Below are 19,055 nucleotides of genomic sequence, written 5' to 3' on the forward strand. Positions count from 1 at the left end.
TAAAACACCGACTGCTGGGCCCCACCCCTAGACTTACTAATTCAGCAGATGTGGAGCGGGGTTCAATAATTGGCATTTCTAAATAATTCCCAAGTGTTGCCAATGCTGCTAGTCTGGGGACCGCACTTTTAAGAACCACCGTTCCACACCTTTGCTCCTCAAAGTGTGTCAAGAGAATCCACAGCATCAGCATCCTCTGCGAGATGCTTAAAAACGCAGCATCCCGGGTCTCAACCTAGGCCTACCGAATCAGACTGCACTTTTGACAAGATCCCAGGTGATTCGTGTGTACCCTAAAGTGTGGTCCTCATCACAAACTTCTGAGCCAAGACAGACGCTAAAGAAGGCAACCGGCAAATTTTAATTTACAGAGAGTGTCTCTGGGGCAAGTGTTAGCAAGGACTTCAGCCACCCCTGGACCACAGCGGGGAAGGGAGAGGTTCTGGGCTCCCAGGCTGTGGCACTCCCTCCGCATCCCGCCCCGGGCTCCTCTCGGCCCCGCCCCCCCCCCCCCCGCGGAGGCCGACTACTGCGCAGACGCAGACGCCGCGCTCCTCCCCTCGAGTCTCCCGGGTCCTCCGAACCACCGAGCCCTCCTCCTAGAGCGGCCCCTTAGGAGGCACCCATTTCTCCCCTCCACGGGTGCCCATAGCCATCCGGAAGTGCAGATGCCTGCGAGGTTCTGAGTCTTTTTTAGAACACCTGTCGTTCCTCTTTCATTCACCCCACAAACGATTCTTGAACGCCTGCCCTTTGGCAGACAGGTGTTCGAACGAGGCACGGTCCCCGCGGTCCCTGTGGGACTGGGTGATGAATGCTGTACCTCCTAGGAGCTGGAGGCGCGGGGGCCGGATTGATGAAAGCTGTCCCGGAGGCTAACGGCCCTGAGACTGGCAGTTGCCTGCCATGTAGGCACTCAGATGTTTGGTGGAAGGAGATCTCCAGTTGGAGAACATTCCGATGGAAGAAAGGTGGCTATTATGAAAACGTCTCCATGTCCAAGGCACGTGGGTGCCTGGAGATGAAGCGGGAGAGGTAAGTAGTGGCGATCTTGAAGAGCTTGGTATCCTGATAAGAAATGTAAATAATGTCCTGAATAGTCTAGACGGTATTTTAATCCAGACATACGAGCTCTGATTTGTACTGTATCTGAAGGCTCTTAAGAGCATGGTGACAGAATGAAGGCGGCAGTGGCCTGACATTAGGTGTTTATTCGTTAGCAGTCTTTTCTCTTCCACTAAGACGTAGCTCCCAGGAGAGAAGGACTATGTCTGTTTAGTTCGTTTTTCTTACCCACCACTTAGAGAGTGCCTGGTACACAGCAGACCCTTAAAGAATGTTGGATGGATGAATGAATCAATTTGCAGTTGATAGGACTTAGTAACTAATTGGAGAGTAGATGAAAGTAGGAGGTAGAGAAGACTGATGTACTGAAGATTGGAAGAACACAAATTGTGGAATCCTGTCTAGTAGGTATTTGTTGAGCAGATCTGGGCTGACCACCACCAAGATGCTATAGGGCAGAAGTCCAGAACAGGCTCCAACTCGTGGTGTAGTCAAGGGAGGGGGAGGGGCCCAGAGCCGAGAATCTGCTACCAAGTACCAGTTCTGGGTTTTAGTCCCACCAGCAAAACATGTCAGTTTCCTTTCATGCCACTCACACGACCAAATTTGAGAAGTACATACTTTTTTGTTTTGTTTTGAATATCAGCCACATGCGCAGAATCCATGACCGTGGTTTTATGGCTATTTATATGACTGTGGTTTTAAGGCTGTTTATTATTTCATTACACTGATGTAACATCACTTAATAAAACCATTCCCTTGTGCTTTTGTTGTTTGTTTACTGTCAGAGATAATGCAGGAATGATTATCTTCATGCCTTCCTTTTCCTTTTTTTTTTTTTGTGCTTTTGTCAAATACTTCCCCCCACAGGAATAGATCACTAGTCAAATAATATTTTATCTTATAGCTCTTACTATATATTGCCTCATTGTTTTCCAAAGAGTTAAACATAGCAACAGCAACATCCATTTATGCAACAATTACAAATTCGGCGTTTTCTGATGCAAAGCACTGAGCTCTAGGGGCATAATATGAGCGCAACAGACACAGACCCTACCCTCCTGTAGCTTCCAGTCTAGCATACAAGGGTGGCATTTCTCAGTACATCACTTAAGTGCATAATTACAAGCTAACACATGGTGTGAACTAAAAATACAGGCCACTTGGCAAGAGGCAGAAACCACTATTACAACAACTTTAGCAGCACTGGTGGTGGTTTTAGGGGTTTCAATTTTACTACTGTATTTTACAAAATAGTTTGTATAGGTTGCTTTGCCACCTCTCTGCCCTCATTTTCTAAACAACTTTTATACTTTCCCTCCTCAAGGCTTTTGCACTTGCCGCTTTGTCTGCCTGGATTGTTCTTCCCCCATTCACCTGCACGGCTCATTCACCTGCACGGCTCATTCACTCAGTTCAGTTCCCTGCCATGGTGTCACCTCTCCAGAGTGGGCTCCTTTGAGCTCTCCTCCAGTAGTATCCTCTTCTCTCACAATTCCTTTTACCCTGCTTTATTTGTTTTCATTGTACTTTCAACTCTTGACATTACTGTGTTTTCACTTCTTTACTTGTTCAATTATTTTTTCTCTTTTCCCCACTAAAATGCAAGCTCTGTGAGAAGAGGAACTGTATTCAGTGCTGGTCCCTAGCACTTAAACAGTGCCTGGCACATAGTAGGTGCTCAATAAGTATTTGTTGAATGAACTAAATCATGAATGAATGAATGAATGAATGAGCCATATAAGCAAAGGGGGAGAGGACAAATGTTCCAGACAGAGGGGACTGCAAGTGCAGAGGGCCTGTGTCAGATAGAGGGTGTCAGAACTGAAGGGTGTCAGGACTGAAAGAAGGCCTGTGGGGCTGGGGTACAGACAGGGAGAGGTAGTCATGGAGAGATGAGGCGGAAAGGTAAGGACAGACGAGACAAGAAGGACCTTGTAAGCCATGTTACAGGATTTTGGCCTTTATTCTAAGGGCACTGAGAAGCTATTGAAGGAGTTCAGATAAATTGAGAATTGTGTTTTTGTAAGGTCCCTCTGACAACTGGGTGCTAAGTTGACAGTAACAGGACAAGACAGGTGAGGGGAACCACTAAGCTGGCTGTCAGTGTTTCCCAAGGCAGAGATGAGAATGGTTTGTATTTGGATTCTGGTTGATGGAGAAACAATCTGGTACTGCTTCTTATCCCTGTGATCCAAGGTGAATGGCTATGCTGACCAGACCCAAGAAACACAAACTCAGACCTAAGCTCTCTTCATTGGCACAGAATTGAGCCATGTGAATAAGGCATTCTTTTTCCCCCCATGAGTATATATACAAATTCAGCAGACCCTGATGGAGCGTTTGCCGTGTGTCAGGCCTGTGCCAAGAGCTGCAACAGATACAAAGATGGATAAATGTTGCAGCAAGCCACCCAAGGGAAATACCATCCTGACAGAAATAATGCCTTTCTGGCTTTCTTATATTCCCTGCCTTGCCCTTTGTGTTCAGTTCTGTTTTCACGCATCTGCTTCGTATTAAATACATCTTTTTATCCTGTCTGCTTACCCCAAGGCCCAGCCAAAATTAGGTGCTCAGTACATATTTGAATGAATGTGCATTTTCCTCCTTGACTATTGTGGAGCCAGTTCCCTAAACTGAGGTTTCCCTCAAAGTTTACTGACCTCAAATCAAAATCATTTCAACTGTCCAAGCCAAAGAGAGAAGAATAACTTGCCTACTCAACTCACAAGGCTATTATGAAGGAAAAAAAAAAAAAATTCAAGGGTCTTGGCAAACTTGAAAGGTATTTGAATGATAATGCCCTGCATTTGCACTGCCCTCATTACCACTGTTGGCTTTTTTTTCTGTTTATTCAGCAAATATTTATTGAACATTTACCTTGTATTAGGAGCTGGAGATACACGGATGAACAAGATACAGCCTCTGCCCTCACGGAACTGACATTCACATGTGTACTGGAGCACTGTGGGTCAAGGTAAAAAGAATTTGAAAATCACTACCTATCCAGTCCCATCACTGCACAGAATACAGATGCCAGAGTGGCCAGCAGCATTTCCCCTTTTCCATGATTGGTTGCTTCTCACTGCCAAGCTCGTTTTTTACCCATGACCCCACGTGGCAGGCTTTTCCCCCTTGGGTATACCCAGAAGATGCTTTATTAAATATTTCAAAGATTGCAGCCTCTCTGCAAACAATGGCAACAGCTTTTCTTTAAGTTCCCATTAATAGTGTCCCCCATTATTGTGTTTTCCACTCTCGGGGTGTATGGTTAACAGATCGTTTTCTTTCCTCTTGCATTGTAAAAGTCAGCAGGGGCCTTGGAAACCCTGATACTAGTTATAATTTTCTTGCAGGCACTGAAAAGTCACGTAGCCTCTAGGGTCTCTGATTTCTGAGAGGGGAGAACCAGGGCAGGGGTGGTAGGGGAGGGAGGGTTACACTAGTCCCTATAATTACGTGATCCATACCCAGTTCTCCACCTTCTCTTTCTGCTGTTTTCATTCCGGGGGCTAACCACGAAGACACTGTCTCAGAATTTCTTGAGGTAGCCTCCATACGCAGAGGCACACAGGGTACCCGGGACGACAAACACGAGGACAGAGGCGACGCCGTGTGCAGCCTGCGAGCTGCGGTGCGGGTGAGACGAGGACTGGTCGGAGCATGCGCACCAGTGACCCCACCCTCGCGCTGGCGGCGGGGTGGGCTTGGCGTCCGCTGCGTGAAACGATTGGCTCTGCTTAAGGGTGGGGGACCCCGCTTCCGCCGGACGCCGGAAGTGGCTCCCTGCCCCGTCAGTGGGCCATGGAGACCCGGGGACAGTAGTGTCTTGAGTTGTGAGGCTTTCGGGGACGGCGGCCATGGAGGCTGTGCTGAACGAATTGGTGTCTGCGGAGGACCTGCTGGTGAGGCCCGGCCCGGAGGGAGGGAAAAGGAAGATTCGGAAGGGCGGGCCCTGAAGAGAGTCGGGTAGGGGCCAAACACTCATCCTAGCATCAGCTTTGCCTAGGGAAGCCAAACTAGCTCCCGGCAGCCTGTGCAGCGTCCGGCCCCTGCCCAGGAGGTCCACTTTGCCCCAGAGGCTATCGGGAGTTGTAGTTTCCTTCGCCACCACGCCATAGACTCAGGGCCTGGAGTCTGGGTGTGCGCAGGAGTTGGGAGATAAGCGTGCGTACACCTGTTTTTGAGTGCTCCTTCAGTGGCGGGGAAACGCAGCGACCACCATAAAGATATATATTACTTATTGAATCCGGCACTGCACTAAGTGCCTGGCAAGAGATATCTCAATCTTTGTTGCTCTAATAGGAGATAGGTACTATCTTTATTACTGTTTTTCGGATAAGAAAGGGTCCAGTCTCGGCAGGGTGGGGCGAGATGGGAGAAGCAATCTCCTACAGGACCGCTGTTGTTGAGCAGTTCAGACAGCCTGTTTACTGTTCAGCCTCTTGGGGTCAGCTGCTCCGGGAGCGGTGCCTGGAGCCGCCACCAGGTGGCATCTCCTCTCGGTACCACTAGGGGGAGGGAAGCAGAGAGGATCCGTCCCAGGAGACAGCCCACTACTAAGAAGCAGAATGCCTGCGTCCCAGGGATGCAAATGGCAGAACCTGGGACCCTAGAACCCGGAAGGAAAATGTGGCAGAGGGGAAGATAGAGGGTTAGTGGGAAATGGACACCCAGATCCTGCTAGAGAGTGGCTTGCCCCCTTTATTTCTAAATGACTCCTCTCCTCTCCTGTGGCAGAAGTTTGAAAGGAAATTTCAGTCTGAGAAGGCAGCAGGCTCGGTGTCCAAGAGCACGCAGTTTGAGTATGCCTGGTGCCTGGTGCGAAGCAAGTACAACGATGACATCCGTAAAGGCCTTGCTCTGCTGGAGGGTGAGGTGCTAGGCTCCCTGACTCTCCCGTTCCCAATTGCCATCGTCCTCTACCACTATTGGCCAGGGTCACTCCATCCATCTCAAGTGCTGGGATCCTTTTTCAACATGGGCCCTCATAGTACAGCCACCTCACAGTTGTTTTCCAGTAAACTCACTGGGAAAAAGGGCTATACTTAGCCTGACTTCTCTCAGTGCACTTTGGGCTACTCACCACCTTGTCGTTGTTTTGCCAAACAGGGTCAGAGCATGTCAGTCCCCACAGGACTTTGGTGATCTGGTAGTCTAGACATTAGAAAAGTGACTTGCTTCAGGTCACACAGCTAGTTACTTAAGGGCTGAATTAGGACTAGAAGCTCCTGTCTTGTGTGCCCCAGTCCTGTGCTCTTTGCCCCCCACCATGTTGCTTATTTAGCAGACCTTTTGTGGGGCTGGCATGGGAGAAATACTGAAGATGGTCCCCAAAACCTGTGAGCAGATGGTCCTTTTTTGATCAGAATCCTATTTCCTGTTGGTTTTTGGATGGGTCACCATTGGTCAGAAGCTATGATACCTAACCTTTAAATTTCTCTGTAACCCTTTTCTCTTGGTCAAGTAGTGATGTAAAAGCAAACAGCCACTGTGCTAGCCAAGGATGCCTATTGTAAATCCATAACAGTAAGAATCTTCGTTAACGCAAATAATCTTACCTTCCGTTTGTCTATTTTGCCGATTGCAGTTTCTCAGGTTTCCTGTACAGCAGGGCACAGCTATAGCCATTGCCAGTCTAGTTGAGGAGACAGTACAGACACTTGGGAAGATTTATAAGCACCTGCAATACTACCTAGCAACACATTCTAGTACCTAGAGTACAACCAAACACAGAAGCCTCTGGGAGATCACTGAACTAAGGAAGGAAAGTGGGGACCTCGGGGAGGTGAATTAAAGGAGTTTTGAGCTGATTTTTTAAAGGGGGAGGGAGTGCAGACTTACTTTGAACACTGGTCTGGACAGCAAGCAACTGTAGGTAAAATGCACAGCAGATGCCAGAACTGAGGAGAGATGCCTTTGGCTTCTCCAGTGCCTTGATTTCCTTTCAGTCACTTGGATGAGCCAGAGTTGATTGTAGTATTGATACCGGGGCATTGACCCCCAGGGCATTGATCCCCGGGGCATTGATCCCCGGGGTGTTGGGGCAGCCTGGGTTCACGCCTCCCCAAGGAAGCCCAGAGTGACTAGAGCTAAAATGGAGGCTCAGGACAGTGACCTCCCAGGATTATATGGGGATTCAGAGAGTGGAAGGGGTCCCTGGGACACAAGCACAAGGCAAGGTGGGAAGCGGTTTTCACTCTCTCCCTCCCTCCCTCCCCAGAGCTGCTGCCCAAAGGGAGCAAAGAGGAGCAGCGGGACTATGTCTTCTACCTGGCTGTAGGGAACTACCGGCTCAAGGTGAGGCAGAGTTCCCCGCTCCCTGCTCCACCCCCTGGCCACAGCACCCTCTGTCTCTCTCCAGAGTAGAGCCCGGGCCCTCTGGAAGGCCACAGAGGCCATTAGGTAGGGGTGGTGTTGGGTACAGAGGTGCAAGGTGATAGCAGGTCAGGAAGCTGAGGGAATGTGAGAGACAGAGGATCAGGGTGCTGAGGGTGTGGGGAGCGAGGTGATGTCACCATTGGGGTGCAGCCTCAAGCCTTGGGCTGTTATCTCCCTGGGCTTATCGCCACCACACAGTTGGGGTGGTTTGTGGACTCTACTCTGTTGGGTGGGGCTGCAGTGGGGCGGAGTAGACGGAGGAACCCCAGGGCCAGCAGAGGGAAGGCTCCTCTGATGGGCAGGAAGAGGGAGAGAATTCTGAGGGGGTGTTTTTTTGCCCTGAGTGTAGGAATATGAAAAGGCCTTAAAGTATGTGCGGGGGCTGCTGCAGACAGAGCCACAGAACAACCAGGCCAAGGAACTGGAACGGCTCATTGACAAGGCCATGAAGAAAGGTGAAGGCCTTCCTCTCTGCCCCCTCCCTCTGTCTCCCTCCACCCCCTGCCCTCCTGGCTCCCTGGCCCCCAGCATCCCCCAGTCCTTCTCAACTCTGTTAAGTCCCCTTCCTTCCCCCATGCCTGGGCCCTCCGGTCTCTCTTCAAACAATGCCCTCCAAGCACTTCCTCCTCAAACCCCCTTCTTTCTCCAGCCCTCGGAGGCCCTCACCCCATGACTCCAGGTAGAGAGGCACATCTCCTGTTGAGCAACAGCGGACAGCATGAAGATGGTGGCCGAGGTCCTCACAGAGACTGGGTTTGGACTCCTGACAGTTTCGTTTTTCCTCTCCCCAGATGGACTAGTGGGCATGGCCATTGTCGGAGGCATGGCCCTGGGCGTGGCAGGACTGGCTGGACTCATCGGACTTGCTGTGTCCAAGTCTAAATCCTGAAGCAGACTGCATCTCTGCCTCAGCCCAGGGATACGTGGGAGCCCGTGGCAGACACTGGAAGAGAGGCCCACCTGTCCTCCCTGTCCCTTTCTTCTCCTGCACCCTGTCACTGTCCCCTGTGGCCTTCAGCTTCCTTTCCCCTGAGATCTGTCCTTTAGCCCCAAATCATGTGCTTTGAGACGAGTGTAAATAAAACTGGGCTTTGGCATGGGAACCTCAATGTCCTTGTTGAGAAGAGGCAGGTTTTTTTCGGCCCCAGGGTGGGAGTCATGCATGGGCCTTCCCTGCTCTGTGCCCTCGTTCTCCTACCCGCCAGGCTGATGTGGGGTTCTCCTTTGTCCGCCGAGCTTCCCAGACCCCACACCCTTCCTTCCTCCTCCCGTCCAGCACAGGGACGTGGCCTTTGCACGGCCTTAGAAGCCTGAGAAAAAGCAGTAATCAAAGACAAGAAGGGCAGAGCTGAAGGGACGGGCCAGAATTTATGTCTCCCGTCTCCTCTGACCCACTCAGCTGCCTCATGGCATGTGGAGTTTTCCACACCAGGGGGGCCTCCCCACTCAGTTTCCTCCCAAACCTCCACCCTTCCCTCCCTTTGTCTTCCTGGGTCCTCCTCTTCCTCCTCCCCATCCTTCTCTTTAGAGGAGGTGGGCCGCTGGTCGGGGGAAGGAAACGGGCATTTGGCACAGAGTCAGCAGAGGTCTTGAGAGAGGTTAGGAACCCAGGACATCCTAGTTGTAGATGGAAGTTTGGGACCCAGTCCCCACCCAGCCCGCTTTGCCCAGCACCCTCCCCGTGCCAGGCTCAGCGTGGGCCTGTCTTGCATACCTCTCGTTCCACAGTCCAGCCAGCTCAGCTGGCAGGGATTGGGGAGGAGGCACCTGAAGGGAGCACGGAGGAGCCTGACACACAGAGAGGGGGTGAGGGGTTACATCTCAGTGATGTCCCATGTGACTGCCTGGGTGTAGGATGGGCCCCTTGGAACTGAGCCTCAGCCACATTCACCAGACAAGAACCAGTATGTCCCAGCATGGCCTTGAGGCGGGAAATGAGACCGTCTACACCAGGACAGGTGTTTAGCCTTGGCTTGGGGTGGGGACACGGAGGTTTCTAATCATAATTAATAGAGCTGGTGACGGTTCTGATAACTCAGAGCTGCTTAGATTAGCAGCACAGGATCATGTCCTGGGCTTGTGATTTATCCCCCTCTGGGCCCCCTTGGCAGCAAGATCAACCTTTTTGCCGAAAATCAAAGATCAGCCCAACAAGGGGGGAAGTTAAAGTTCAGGAAGTTGAAGTTTAGAGGAAAGCAACCTCACCCCGGGCCATGGGCATCCAGACCCAGGACACTCGCGTAGTATTAAGCCATGTGTAGTTGTGGGGAGCTTTGATCTGTGATTCTTAAAACGACTATGAAGTGAGCAGAAACAAGCTCAAGGGGCTCAAACTGCATGCCCGAATCTTTTTTGGTAAATGGTGGGACCCGGTTTGAGTCCAGGTTGGTTGGATTCCAGAGCTGTGGGTCTCTCTCAGGTACCCCATTGCCTTATTCAACCTTAATCTTCCTCAGAGACTCAGTACCTCAACCACTAAGTCTTTTGAGTTTCTTGACTTGTTCTCGCTAACATCCCAGAGGGGTGGCTCAGTTCCCTCCATCCTTCCCCTCTAAAAGGTGCCTCCAGCCGGCTGTGGCTAGGCTCTGGCTCTGGCTCTGCTCTCTCAGCCACCTTCTCCCCTCGTCCCCTCTGACTCCAGCCTCTGGCCCCCATGAAAGCTGAGTCAGAGGCAGACGCTTCCCCTTGGCTCCCAGTGCCTCCCTTGGGAGCCCCTCCTTGGCGGCATCCGTTAGTCACTCCCCAGTAAGTCCTCTCCCTCCACCCTCGTGGGGCGGGGAGCCCAGGGCTGCCCAGAGGCTGGGGGGAGGGAGTGGACTTTTGGCCCGTTCCGTTTATTCCCTCCATCTCCTCGTCAGCAGCCGCTGGGCACTCTTGGCTCGTTCCCCTGACCGACCTGCAGGGAAGCAGAGAGACCCGGAGAGAGGGCAGGAGGCGAACCAGAGACAGGGCCAAGGAAGAGGCAGAGGCTGCAGCCTGCCTCCCTCGGTCTCCCCAGCCTGCCTTAACCACCCTCTTTAGCCAAAGCCCTTTCAAGTTCACGTGGGGCTCAGCCCCTCCCCGTCACCGGGGCCCCCGGCTCCCCTCGGGGCCTGCATCCGAACATGTCGGTGGCTGTGGAGACCTTCGGCTTCTTCCTCGCAGCCGTGGGGCTGCTGATGCTGGGGGTGACCCTGCCACACAGCAGCTGGCGAGTGTCCACCATACACGGGAACGTCATCACCACCAACACCATCTTCGAGAACCTCTGGTATAGCTGTGCTACTGACTCGCTCGGAGTCTACAACTGCTGGGAGTTCCCGTCCATGTTGGCCCTCTCCGGTACGGGGTGGGGAGAGCGGCGGGGAACAAAGGGAGGCGGGAGGTTGGAGAGACCCCGGGGAGGGTGGGTGTTGTCTGTGGCCTGGCCTTGGGTGCCATATGGATAAAGGAGGCCGGATCCTGCTCTGAGACCTGGGTTCCTGCAGTTGGAAGCTCTGGGGGCAGCCTTCTGCCTGGAACTACAGAGGAGGTCTCATCACACATGACCTGCTGCCCTAAGGTGACCCTCTGTCTTTGTGGTTATAAGGGCAGGCAACAGGGTCAGACTGCTAGCTTCAGCACCTGCCATTGGCTGGCTCTGTGCCTGCACAGGTGGTAAAATGAGCTTCATTTGACCCATCTGTGAAATTAGGGTCACAACAGCACTATTTACAGGGTGGTCATGAGGATTATATGAGATAAACTGTGCGAACTGTTAATGTGATGTTAGCATCTAAATGTGCTCAATCAAATTTAGCATTTTTGTTTCTGGGTGGGAGTGCTGGGGCTCGTGGGGTGGAGAGGAAACCCCATCTTGGATTCCTGGGGGTTGAGAGACTGAAAAGTTTCAGTAGCCTCAGCAGGCTTCCACTGGGGCATCGCTCTCACCACCATGGTGAGTTCCAAAGGGCCGTTTTAAAGGGAGTCCTCTTGCATGTTTCAGTGTCCCCTGTAAGTGGGGGGGGGGTGTGCCTGTGTGTTTGGGGTGCTTGGAGCAGTGCATTTTTTGAGGTTCTTGGCGGGGTGGAGCCTGCAACTCTTTTGGCCCAGAAAGGTCTCCCTGGTGGCTGGAGCATCTTCCTGCTGCCTCTGCCCCTATGAGCAGCGCCCCCCATTCTCTAGGGGAGTCCTTCAGTCTGTCCCATGCCAGGCCAGAAGGGGATGACCAGGAACATGGTGCGGCCCCTGTGCCCTCACTGAGTGCTCCTGGAACCAGCGTGCTCTTCCAGGTCTCCTACTGCTGGTGCTGTGTGGTAGGGGAGGGAACTGAAGCCAACACTCCACGAAATCCCTGCCATGAATGTCAGAGATGCTCTGAGTCAGTTAGGGAGTCCAGGTGGGTCTTTTGTGCCCCCAGCTATTCCCAGAATCTCCTGAGGCAGCTGCAGGGGCTTCATGCTCTCATCCCTCTCTTCAGGACCCCCTCACCAAAAAAAAAAAAAAAACAACAACAACAAAAAACCTATAAAAGCTGCGGACAATCTAGGCCAGACACCAAGAATGCCTGGGTGGCCAGGAGGGACACTGACAGCAGCCAGCGCAGCAGTCCTGGGGATCTCCACCTCACCTACCCCTCAACCATACTGTGGTGTGAGAAGGGGACTTTGCTGCGAGCCTGACCACCCAAGGGGCCCCACCTGGACTGCTGCACTTGACCTGAGACCTCTCATGAGTGTGCACCAAAGATGGAGGTGCAGGAGCATGCTGATGGGCAGAGCAGAGCACAGGTGCCCGGGCTGAGGTTCCAGGCATCATGCTGGGTCCTTCACACGCGCCATTTCAGCACTGTTTACAGACCTGCAGTGTTAGTAACTCCGTCTTACAGATGCTGGAAAACTGCAAGGTGACCCACCCAGAGCCACACAGGTGGCGGGGGCCTGGAATCCAGACTTGTGTGTCTGAGTCCAGAACCAGCCAATACTTCCCAGGCTGGTTCTGATCCTGTGAAGGGTCCTGCCATTTATTCACCCCCTCCCAGCCTCTTAGCATATGATTTTATGGGCCCTTCAATAACCTCCCTGTGTCTAGGAGAACTCCCTGGGGATCAGGAGCTGGTCTGCCCAAGGAAGGGGTGGGTAGATGGATGGCCAGGGAAAGGATGTGGGGAGGGGGAGGGGGTAGGAACTCTGGAGGGAGTAGCTGGAAATGAGAAAATGCTCCCAGAGAACTTAATCCCTCCTCCCTTCTCCCCAACTCTGGGCCACTTCACATCCTGGCAAGGACCCAGCCTTTCCCCTCCAACACGAGTGGCACCACCCCACCTTGGAAAGGGGTACAAGGTCCTTGGGAGTACTTGGCAACTATCAAAGACAGAGAAAGAGGAAGGGGGGCCCAAAAGGGAGCCAGCCATTTGCTTCTGGTTTGAGAAAGGGGGAAGTGAGGCACTGAGAGCGTTATGAGCTGGACTGACTTGGATTGGTCCTGGGCCCAGGTATCCCACTTTCCAGATCAGAAGTTGCCCTTTACCTGGTGACCCATAGGCCACTGCTGCCCCTTATCGATCACTCCAGGATGTCAGTTCAGGATGTCTGGCACTGTGCTAGGCACCAGGTGGGACCTGGAGAGAAGCAGATGTGGGGAAGGGGCGGGAGCACTTGGACACAGCAGAGCATGGCGGTTCTCAATCAGGGGTGATTTTCTGACAACGTCTAGACATTTTGATTGTCCTGTTTGGGAGGACTGCTACTGACGTCTAGTGGGCAGAGGCCAAGGATGCTAAACATCCTACAATACAGAGGACGGTCCCCAGAGCAAAGCATTATCCAGATGAAGTGTCAGTAGTGCCGAGGAAAAGCCCTGTAATGGAGGCGAAGTGCGCCTGTGCAGGGGCATGGGGCCGGAGGCGCTGCGCCTGGGAAGGAGGGGGGTGTGACCTCAGCCTGACCCCTTGGCTGGATGGGGCCCAAAGAGGAAAGATAGGCCTTGAAGTCTTTTAGGGAAAGAGACCTAAGCAGGTGCTATAAGGGGCTGGTTTGTCTTAGAGGGGAGAGCAGATGGTGGGGAAGGGGCCGGCTCAGGGACCCATGGCTGTGCCCCACCTCCCCAGGGTACATCCAGGCCTGCCGAGCGCTCATGATCACCGCCATCCTCCTGGGCTTCCTGGGCCTCTTCCTAGGCATGGTGGGGCTGCGCTGCACGAACATTGGGGGCTTGGAGCTCTCCCGGAAAGCCAAGCTGGCGGCCACAGCAGGGGCCCTACACATACTGGCTGGTAATTGGGGGAAGGTCGTGGGTGGACCCTGCCCTTCAGTGAGGGTGGGGGTGGCCCTTGGTCCAGACCTCGGGGTGACCTCACCTTCCCCTCTGCAATGACACCTGTCCCCACCCTCCCCCATATCCACCAAATTCCCTGGCCACAAATCAGTCCATCAGCAATGTTTCTTGACCCCCCAACTAGGAGCCAGGCATGAGTGAGGTGTGGGAGGGACTGCAGAGGTGAGAGTGTCTGCCCTCCAGAGCTTACAGCCTGGCTGGGAAGACCGCAGTTAGGACATATATGCGCCCACACTCAAACACACACACATGCAAACACTGTGCACAATAACAGCACCTCCGTGTGACTCGCCATCCCTTTTCAACCTTCAAAACATTTCTGCACACATCACCTTACAACGAGCCTGTGAGGCAGAGCAGTTCTTGTCCTGTTCGCTAGGTGTGGAAACAGGCTCAGAAACATCAGTTATCTTATTAGAAGATAAGCGCCCAGGGAGCAGCCAGGCTGGACCGGTCGTCCAGAGGCCTGGCTGACTTCAGGCTTTCAGGCACTGAGTGTTTTGGGAGGTCAAGGAAACGGGCATCAGGGCAGGCGGGGCTGGTAGAGGAAGACTGCATGGGCTTTTGAGGATGAGTAGGACTTGGATGGGGCAGATTCCCAGTGAGGAAACTGCGGTCAAGGCGCTAGAGGTAGGAATGGAGAATGAACAGGGTATGTCAGGGATAAAGACGGAAAGAGGGTCCGAGGACCAGAGTGTGAGACTAGACAAGAGAGGTGAGCTGCGGCTGGGTCCTGGGTGGAAAAGCCTGCAGTTGACCCAGGAGTGATGAGCTGGGCAGAGGAAACACAAGGGATCCAATGAAACTTGCTCTTGGGCTTGATGCCCACGACCTGCTCTCTGGGCCACCTCTTCCTCCACCAGGCCTAGGGCGCCAGTACGGTCCTCCTCTGCCTCCCACAGGTATCTGCGGGATGGTGGCCATCTCTTGGTATGCCTTCAACATCACCCGGGACTTCTTCGACCCCCTGTACCCTGGAACCAAGTGAGTGTGGGAGTCCCACCCACGGAGACAATGGGTGGGTCTCGACCTCGACCCCTGAGCTAGCGCCGCTAGCTCACCGCCTGCTCGTTGTCCTTGTCCCCAGGTACGAGCTGGGCCCTGCCCTCTACCTGGGCTGGAGCGCCTCTCTGCTCGCCATCCTGGGCGGCATCTGCCTCTGCTCCAGCTGCTGCTGTGCCCGGGACGAGGACCCAGCCGCCAGGTAAGAGTGGGTGAGCCGCGGCGGGGGAGGGGGCGAGGGTCGCACCTCTCTCTGACCCAGGCCTCCTCCCCTGCTAGTGTCCGGCTTCCCTACAAGGCCCCGGTGATGCCGTCCACCAGCCTCGCTGCCCGCCTGCCCACGGCGGCCTCGGATGAAGAAGGCGACAGCAGCTTTGGCAAGTACGGGAAAAACGCTTACGTGTAGGAGGCCTGGCCTGTGGACCCCATTGCCTTCCACTGCCCTCAGTGGAGAGGGGTCACCGGAATCCTGGGCTGCAGGCGCCAGCCTCTGCTCCCAGTAACAAGCTCGGGAACGTGCCAAGTTCTAGGCCCCACCCTGTGCCCAGAAGCCACGCCCAGCTCTGACCACCTCAGGCCCCGCCTCCCCGTTCGGAGCTCCGCCTCCTTCATGTGGCCCTCTGGATCCTCCCAGACCAACAATCTGTCTCCTGAGGACTCATTTTCCACCCCTGAGGCTGGACCCTTCTTAACCTTGAGTCTGTGTTCTGGGCGGAGGTATCCCCGAATGTTTGTATTCTATATAAAAACATGCATAAATAAATTTGTACTGTGAACTGTTCAGGGGTTGAAGGTGTCATGAGACGGTTGGCCAAGCAAGTGGTGGCCAAGGCCACGCCTAAGGTCATCTTCATCTGTTCCTGGACCCTAGACTGTCACCTGTCCTCCTGTGCATTGCCTTTGGACTATCTCATCCAGCAGAAGAGGAAAGCAGTTCCAAGTGATTACTGGAGTGTGGCACTCTTCAGTTCCTGATAAGGGCCATCAAAGAGCAGATAAGGGAAGATCCTGCTCTAACAAACTGAATAGCAGAGATCCCTTTTTGCCATCCTGATAACAAGTCATTCTTCCTTTCTTAGCTGTACCAGGAGACAGTTGGTCTAGAGCAGTTTCTTTACCTGGGCCTGGGAGTAGAGATCAGAAATTGACAACACCCTTTGAAACTGTCAAATCAACCAGGTCTGGTGCAGGTACATGTTTTGGGGGGAGGGTCAATAACTTCCAGAAAAGGCGGTAGAGGTTTGTTCATAGAGGCTTGCATGTTGATGGGGTGTGTGCGTCCAGTTCGGACGTGGCACTGAGTCATGGGCAGGCTTGGCACAGGGCCAGTGGGTACTGAGCAGAGCTGGTACCCACTTGAGATAGAAAACTGAGGCCATAAGGAAGAAGACATCCAATGGAAGGAGGGGGTCTAGGGCCCTACCCTGGCACCTACCCTCTGCAGTGCTGAGTATGGTGACCAGTCACTTGGTGGTGTCTCGGATTCTGACCTTGGCCCCCTCCCCTTTCTCTTTCATCCCATCTGCTCACTGGCCCTGGCTTTCTTCTGTGATGTAGACTCCCACATCTGAATTCTAACTGGGGTCTCTCTCCCAAGCTTCAGAAGTATGTGTGTTTTCACCAGGCTGGGCAAATTCATCAAATTCCTCACTTGCCCCCAAAACCACAGTTCCTGTCGTGCTAACATCTCATTCACACAGACTGACAACCTCAGTCATCTCTGGCTTCTTCCTTCACTTCCTCTTCGCCACCTCCCCTCAGTTGGCTGCCAAAGCTTATTGATTCTCCCTCAATAGTTTTCAAATCCACCTAGTTCTCCCCCTTCACCGCAGGTGCTGGGTCCTGCCCTCACCCCTCTCTTGCCCAGACTTGTTACAGAATGTCCCTAAGGGAGCTTCTCATCTCATCTTTGTGATCCATTCTACATTCTTTTACTGGGGATTCATTGTCCTGCCTTGCAGCTCCCTGGTGCGTCAGGGGAAAAAAAAAATCCAAAGACAATTAAACCTTGACACACAGCCTGGCCCTAGCCCACCTTTCTTTCCCCATTTCTTACCATTCCTCCACACAACAGTGCTCTCCCAGTGAGCTGCTCTGCTCACTTGGACACACCTTCAAGAGGGCTCCCCTCTGGGCTCTACCCAGAAACACTCATGCCTTTTGCTCTGTTCCCCTACATAAAGCATTCCATGGCTGAGCAAGAAGTCTATGAAAATCTATTAATCTCCTACCCCTTCATACTCTGCTTTCCTACCATTCATGGCTGTCCTCTAGCCAAATTCAAAGTCCATGTGGAAGGGACCACACAAAAGCATGGACACTGGGAAGCGTGTTTCACAGGGTCCTTAGTGTCCCAATCTGCCAGGACAGGCCCTGGGCCAAATGACACTGACCACTTCTCGCCCTTTCCCCCTTACAGGAAAACTAACCTGAGTCAAGTTTCACATTCGCACATTTAACATGTGCCTTAATATGATCATGAGGTTAAGTTTCCGTTTCCTTGTCCATCGTGCCTGGTCACATGGCTATCAACATACTTACTCTTTTTAACACTGTATTCTTCTTTACTAGAAGTTAGAGCAGCAAGACCTGGCCCCTGCCCTCAGAGAACACACAGGCTGAGAGCAGACAGAAATGCAGATGGCTAGTTAGCATGTAATGGGAAAGTGCCGGGGCAAATCAGGGAATCCTCCTTTTTTTTTTTTTTTTTTTCAGGGAAATGACTGTGAAACAGCTCAACAACAAACTGCTCCGGGTCTTGGGCAATGAAGTCAACAGCTGTCATTTACCCAATGCCCAGGCACTGGGCTACATACCATCTCTAATCCTCAGAATTCCCGGGAGGGGGCTGTAACAGGGTCAGAGGGGTAAAGTGACCTGTCCAGGTGACAAAGTAAGTAGTGGGCCCAAGATGTGTCTGAGACTAGAGACACAACTGGCCTGCTTCCCAGAATCCCTGGCTCTCCAACCAGGTCTTCAGGTGTGAGCCCCCAGTCTCCAGCCTTCCAGATCCTAGCAGTAACCTCTTCTGCCCTGTGTGCCCAGGAGGGGGCTGTACTCCTCCCTCATATGACCTGGGTCTAGCCTCCAGAAGCTTCAGAATAGTGTAGATTTCCCAAAAACCCCAATGTCTCCCGGGGCAGGACCAAGTCTCCACTTGTACACAGGAAGCTGGCTCAAGGCTTTCCTTGAGGAGTTGTAGTTTCAAATGGGGGTCCAGAGATCCCTCCTAGAGGACACCAATGGATGACTTGGGGAGCCAATCAGCATCAGAGCAACAGGGGGCCCTTGGGGTCTGGCTCTGTCCTATCAAGGTCAGCTGGCGAAGCCTGAGTGCATCAGTCAGTAGACAAATGTTACGTCAAGCAGCAGCTATGTGATTCTTTCTATAACAACAAAATATGAAACAAAGTGAATTTAGGAAGTAAACCAAAGAGATTGTGCTGACTCAGGGGAAATTTGACAGGACTTCTGACACAGGTGATCACAGATGGTGTCTCCCAGCCAAGAAATTGTCTTTTCTTGTTTTCTTTCCTGAGCACCCTTCTTGGTGGAGAAGAAAATAGAAAGGTTAGAACCCAGGAAAGTTTCCCTTCCTGAGAGCAAGACAGTTAACTCAGGCCAAGAATTAGCAGCCAGCAAACTGGATTGATGTCCCATTTCCTACTGCTGCACAACCAACCATCCCCAGGCTCCAAGGGGGTGTATCATTCTGCAATATACAGATTCTGTAGGTCAGGAATTACACAGGGCACAGCAGAGACGGTCAGTGTCCGTTCCACGATGTTGTGGATACAGCCAGGAAGACTCAAACGGCTGAGGGTGACTTGATGCCTGGGGGCTGGAATCATCAGGAAGCATCCTCAGTCCTACAACAGGAACCTGGGATGGGATGGCTGGAGGGCTTGGCTCAGCTGGGTCTGTCAAGGGGAACACCTGCATGTGGCCTCTCCACGTAGCCTGGGCATCCTCACAGCATGGCAGCTTCAGGATGGCTGGATATCTTATATGGCAGCTGAGGGCCCCAAAGGCAAGAGTGCTGGGGAAAAGGCAGAAGCTGCACTGTCTTTGACCACCTCGCCTGGAATGTCACGTGATTTCATGTCTACCATCATCTACTGGTCCAAGCAGTTGTAAGCCTGCCCAGATCCCAGAGGAAGGGGGCAAAGCCCCACCTTTTGATGGAAGGATAGTCAAAAATTATACAGCCATCTTTTAAAACCACCACACCGAGGACTATCTCTAAACTCTGTCCTCATCACCATCCAACACGACACTGTCACCAACAGCACCTGCCCAACCACAAGTCTCCA

At 52.8% G+C, this 19,055-nt stretch overlaps 2 protein-coding genes and 1 long non-coding RNA gene across 4 annotated transcripts in view; 2 read left to right on the forward strand and 1 right to left on the reverse strand.

The window, feature by feature from the left end:
- The window catches only part of LOC140687144 (uncharacterized), a 36,536-nt gene extending 31,866 nt beyond the window's left edge, over window positions 1-4,670 (reverse strand). Inside the window, exons 1-2 of the long non-coding RNA XR_012061289.1 lie at window positions 4,536-4,670; window positions 3,946-4,030 (exon numbers count right to left, since the gene is read on the reverse strand). This is a non-coding gene — a long non-coding RNA (uncharacterized lncRNA). The remainder of the gene's footprint in view (window positions 1-3,945; window positions 4,031-4,535) is intronic.
- FIS1 (fission, mitochondrial 1) lies at window positions 659-8,555 on the forward strand. 2 transcript variants are annotated; one of them, XM_072943164.1, is made up of 6 exons: window positions 659-1,035; window positions 3,956-4,042; window positions 4,540-4,970; window positions 7,289-7,365; window positions 7,796-7,901; window positions 8,238-8,555. In XM_072943164.1, the coding sequence occupies exons 1-6, from the start codon at window positions 815-817 to the stop codon at window positions 8,333-8,335; spliced, it is 1,020 nt and encodes a 339-aa protein (XP_072799265.1). In that variant the 5' UTR covers window positions 659-814; the 3' UTR covers window positions 8,336-8,555. The 2 variants fall into 2 exon arrangements, with proteins under 2 accessions (XP_072799265.1, XP_006201467.1); XM_006201405.4 differs by lacking the exons at window positions 659-1,035; window positions 3,956-4,042 and adding an exon at window positions 5,806-5,938 and having other exon boundaries at window positions 4,813-4,970.
- A 141-nt stretch (window positions 8,556-8,696) lies between these two features.
- On the forward strand, window positions 8,697-15,523 carry CLDN15 (claudin 15). The gene is made up of 5 exons (XM_072943165.1): window positions 8,697-10,767; window positions 13,514-13,678; window positions 14,643-14,724; window positions 14,828-14,944; window positions 15,022-15,523. Exons 1-5 carry the CDS (start codon window positions 10,551-10,553, stop codon window positions 15,146-15,148), a joined length of 708 nt encoding a protein of 235 aa, XP_072799266.1. The 5' UTR covers window positions 8,697-10,550; the 3' UTR covers window positions 15,149-15,523.
- The last annotated feature ends 3,532 nt before the right edge of the window (window positions 15,524-19,055 follow it).

The sequence above is a fragment of the Vicugna pacos genome, chromosome 18 (genome assembly GCF_048564905.1).
Source record: "Vicugna pacos chromosome 18, VicPac4, whole genome shotgun sequence".
Lineage (NCBI taxonomy): Eukaryota > Metazoa > Chordata > Mammalia > Artiodactyla > Camelidae > Vicugna > Vicugna pacos.

What these genes read in the sequence shown, in the direction of transcription:
- FIS1 (XM_072943164.1), top strand. Translation starts at nt 815, where the DNA reads ATGCTGTACCTCCTAGGAGCTGGAGGCGCGGGGGCCGGATTGATGAAA. An exon ending in CTGGAGCACTGTGGGTCAAG is followed by an intron (nt 4,043 to 4,539) that starts GTAAAAAGAATT and finishes ATCCATACCCAG; the next exon opens with TTCTCCACCTTCTCTTTCTG. An exon ending in TAGGGAACTACCGGCTCAAG is followed by an intron (nt 7,366 to 7,795) that starts GTGAGGCAGAGT and finishes CCCTGAGTGTAG; the next exon opens with GAATATGAAAAGGCCTTAAA.
- CLDN15 (XM_072943165.1), top strand. Translation starts at nt 10,551, where the DNA reads ATGTCGGTGGCTGTGGAGACCTTCGGCTTCTTCCTCGCAGCCGTGGGG. An exon ending in CCCCTGTACCCTGGAACCAA is followed by an intron (nt 14,725 to 14,827) that starts GTGAGTGTGGGA and finishes CCTTGTCCCCAG; the next exon opens with GTACGAGCTGGGCCCTGCCC. An exon ending in GACGAGGACCCAGCCGCCAG is followed by an intron (nt 14,945 to 15,021) that starts GTAAGAGTGGGT and finishes CTCCCCTGCTAG; the next exon opens with TGTCCGGCTTCCCTACAAGG.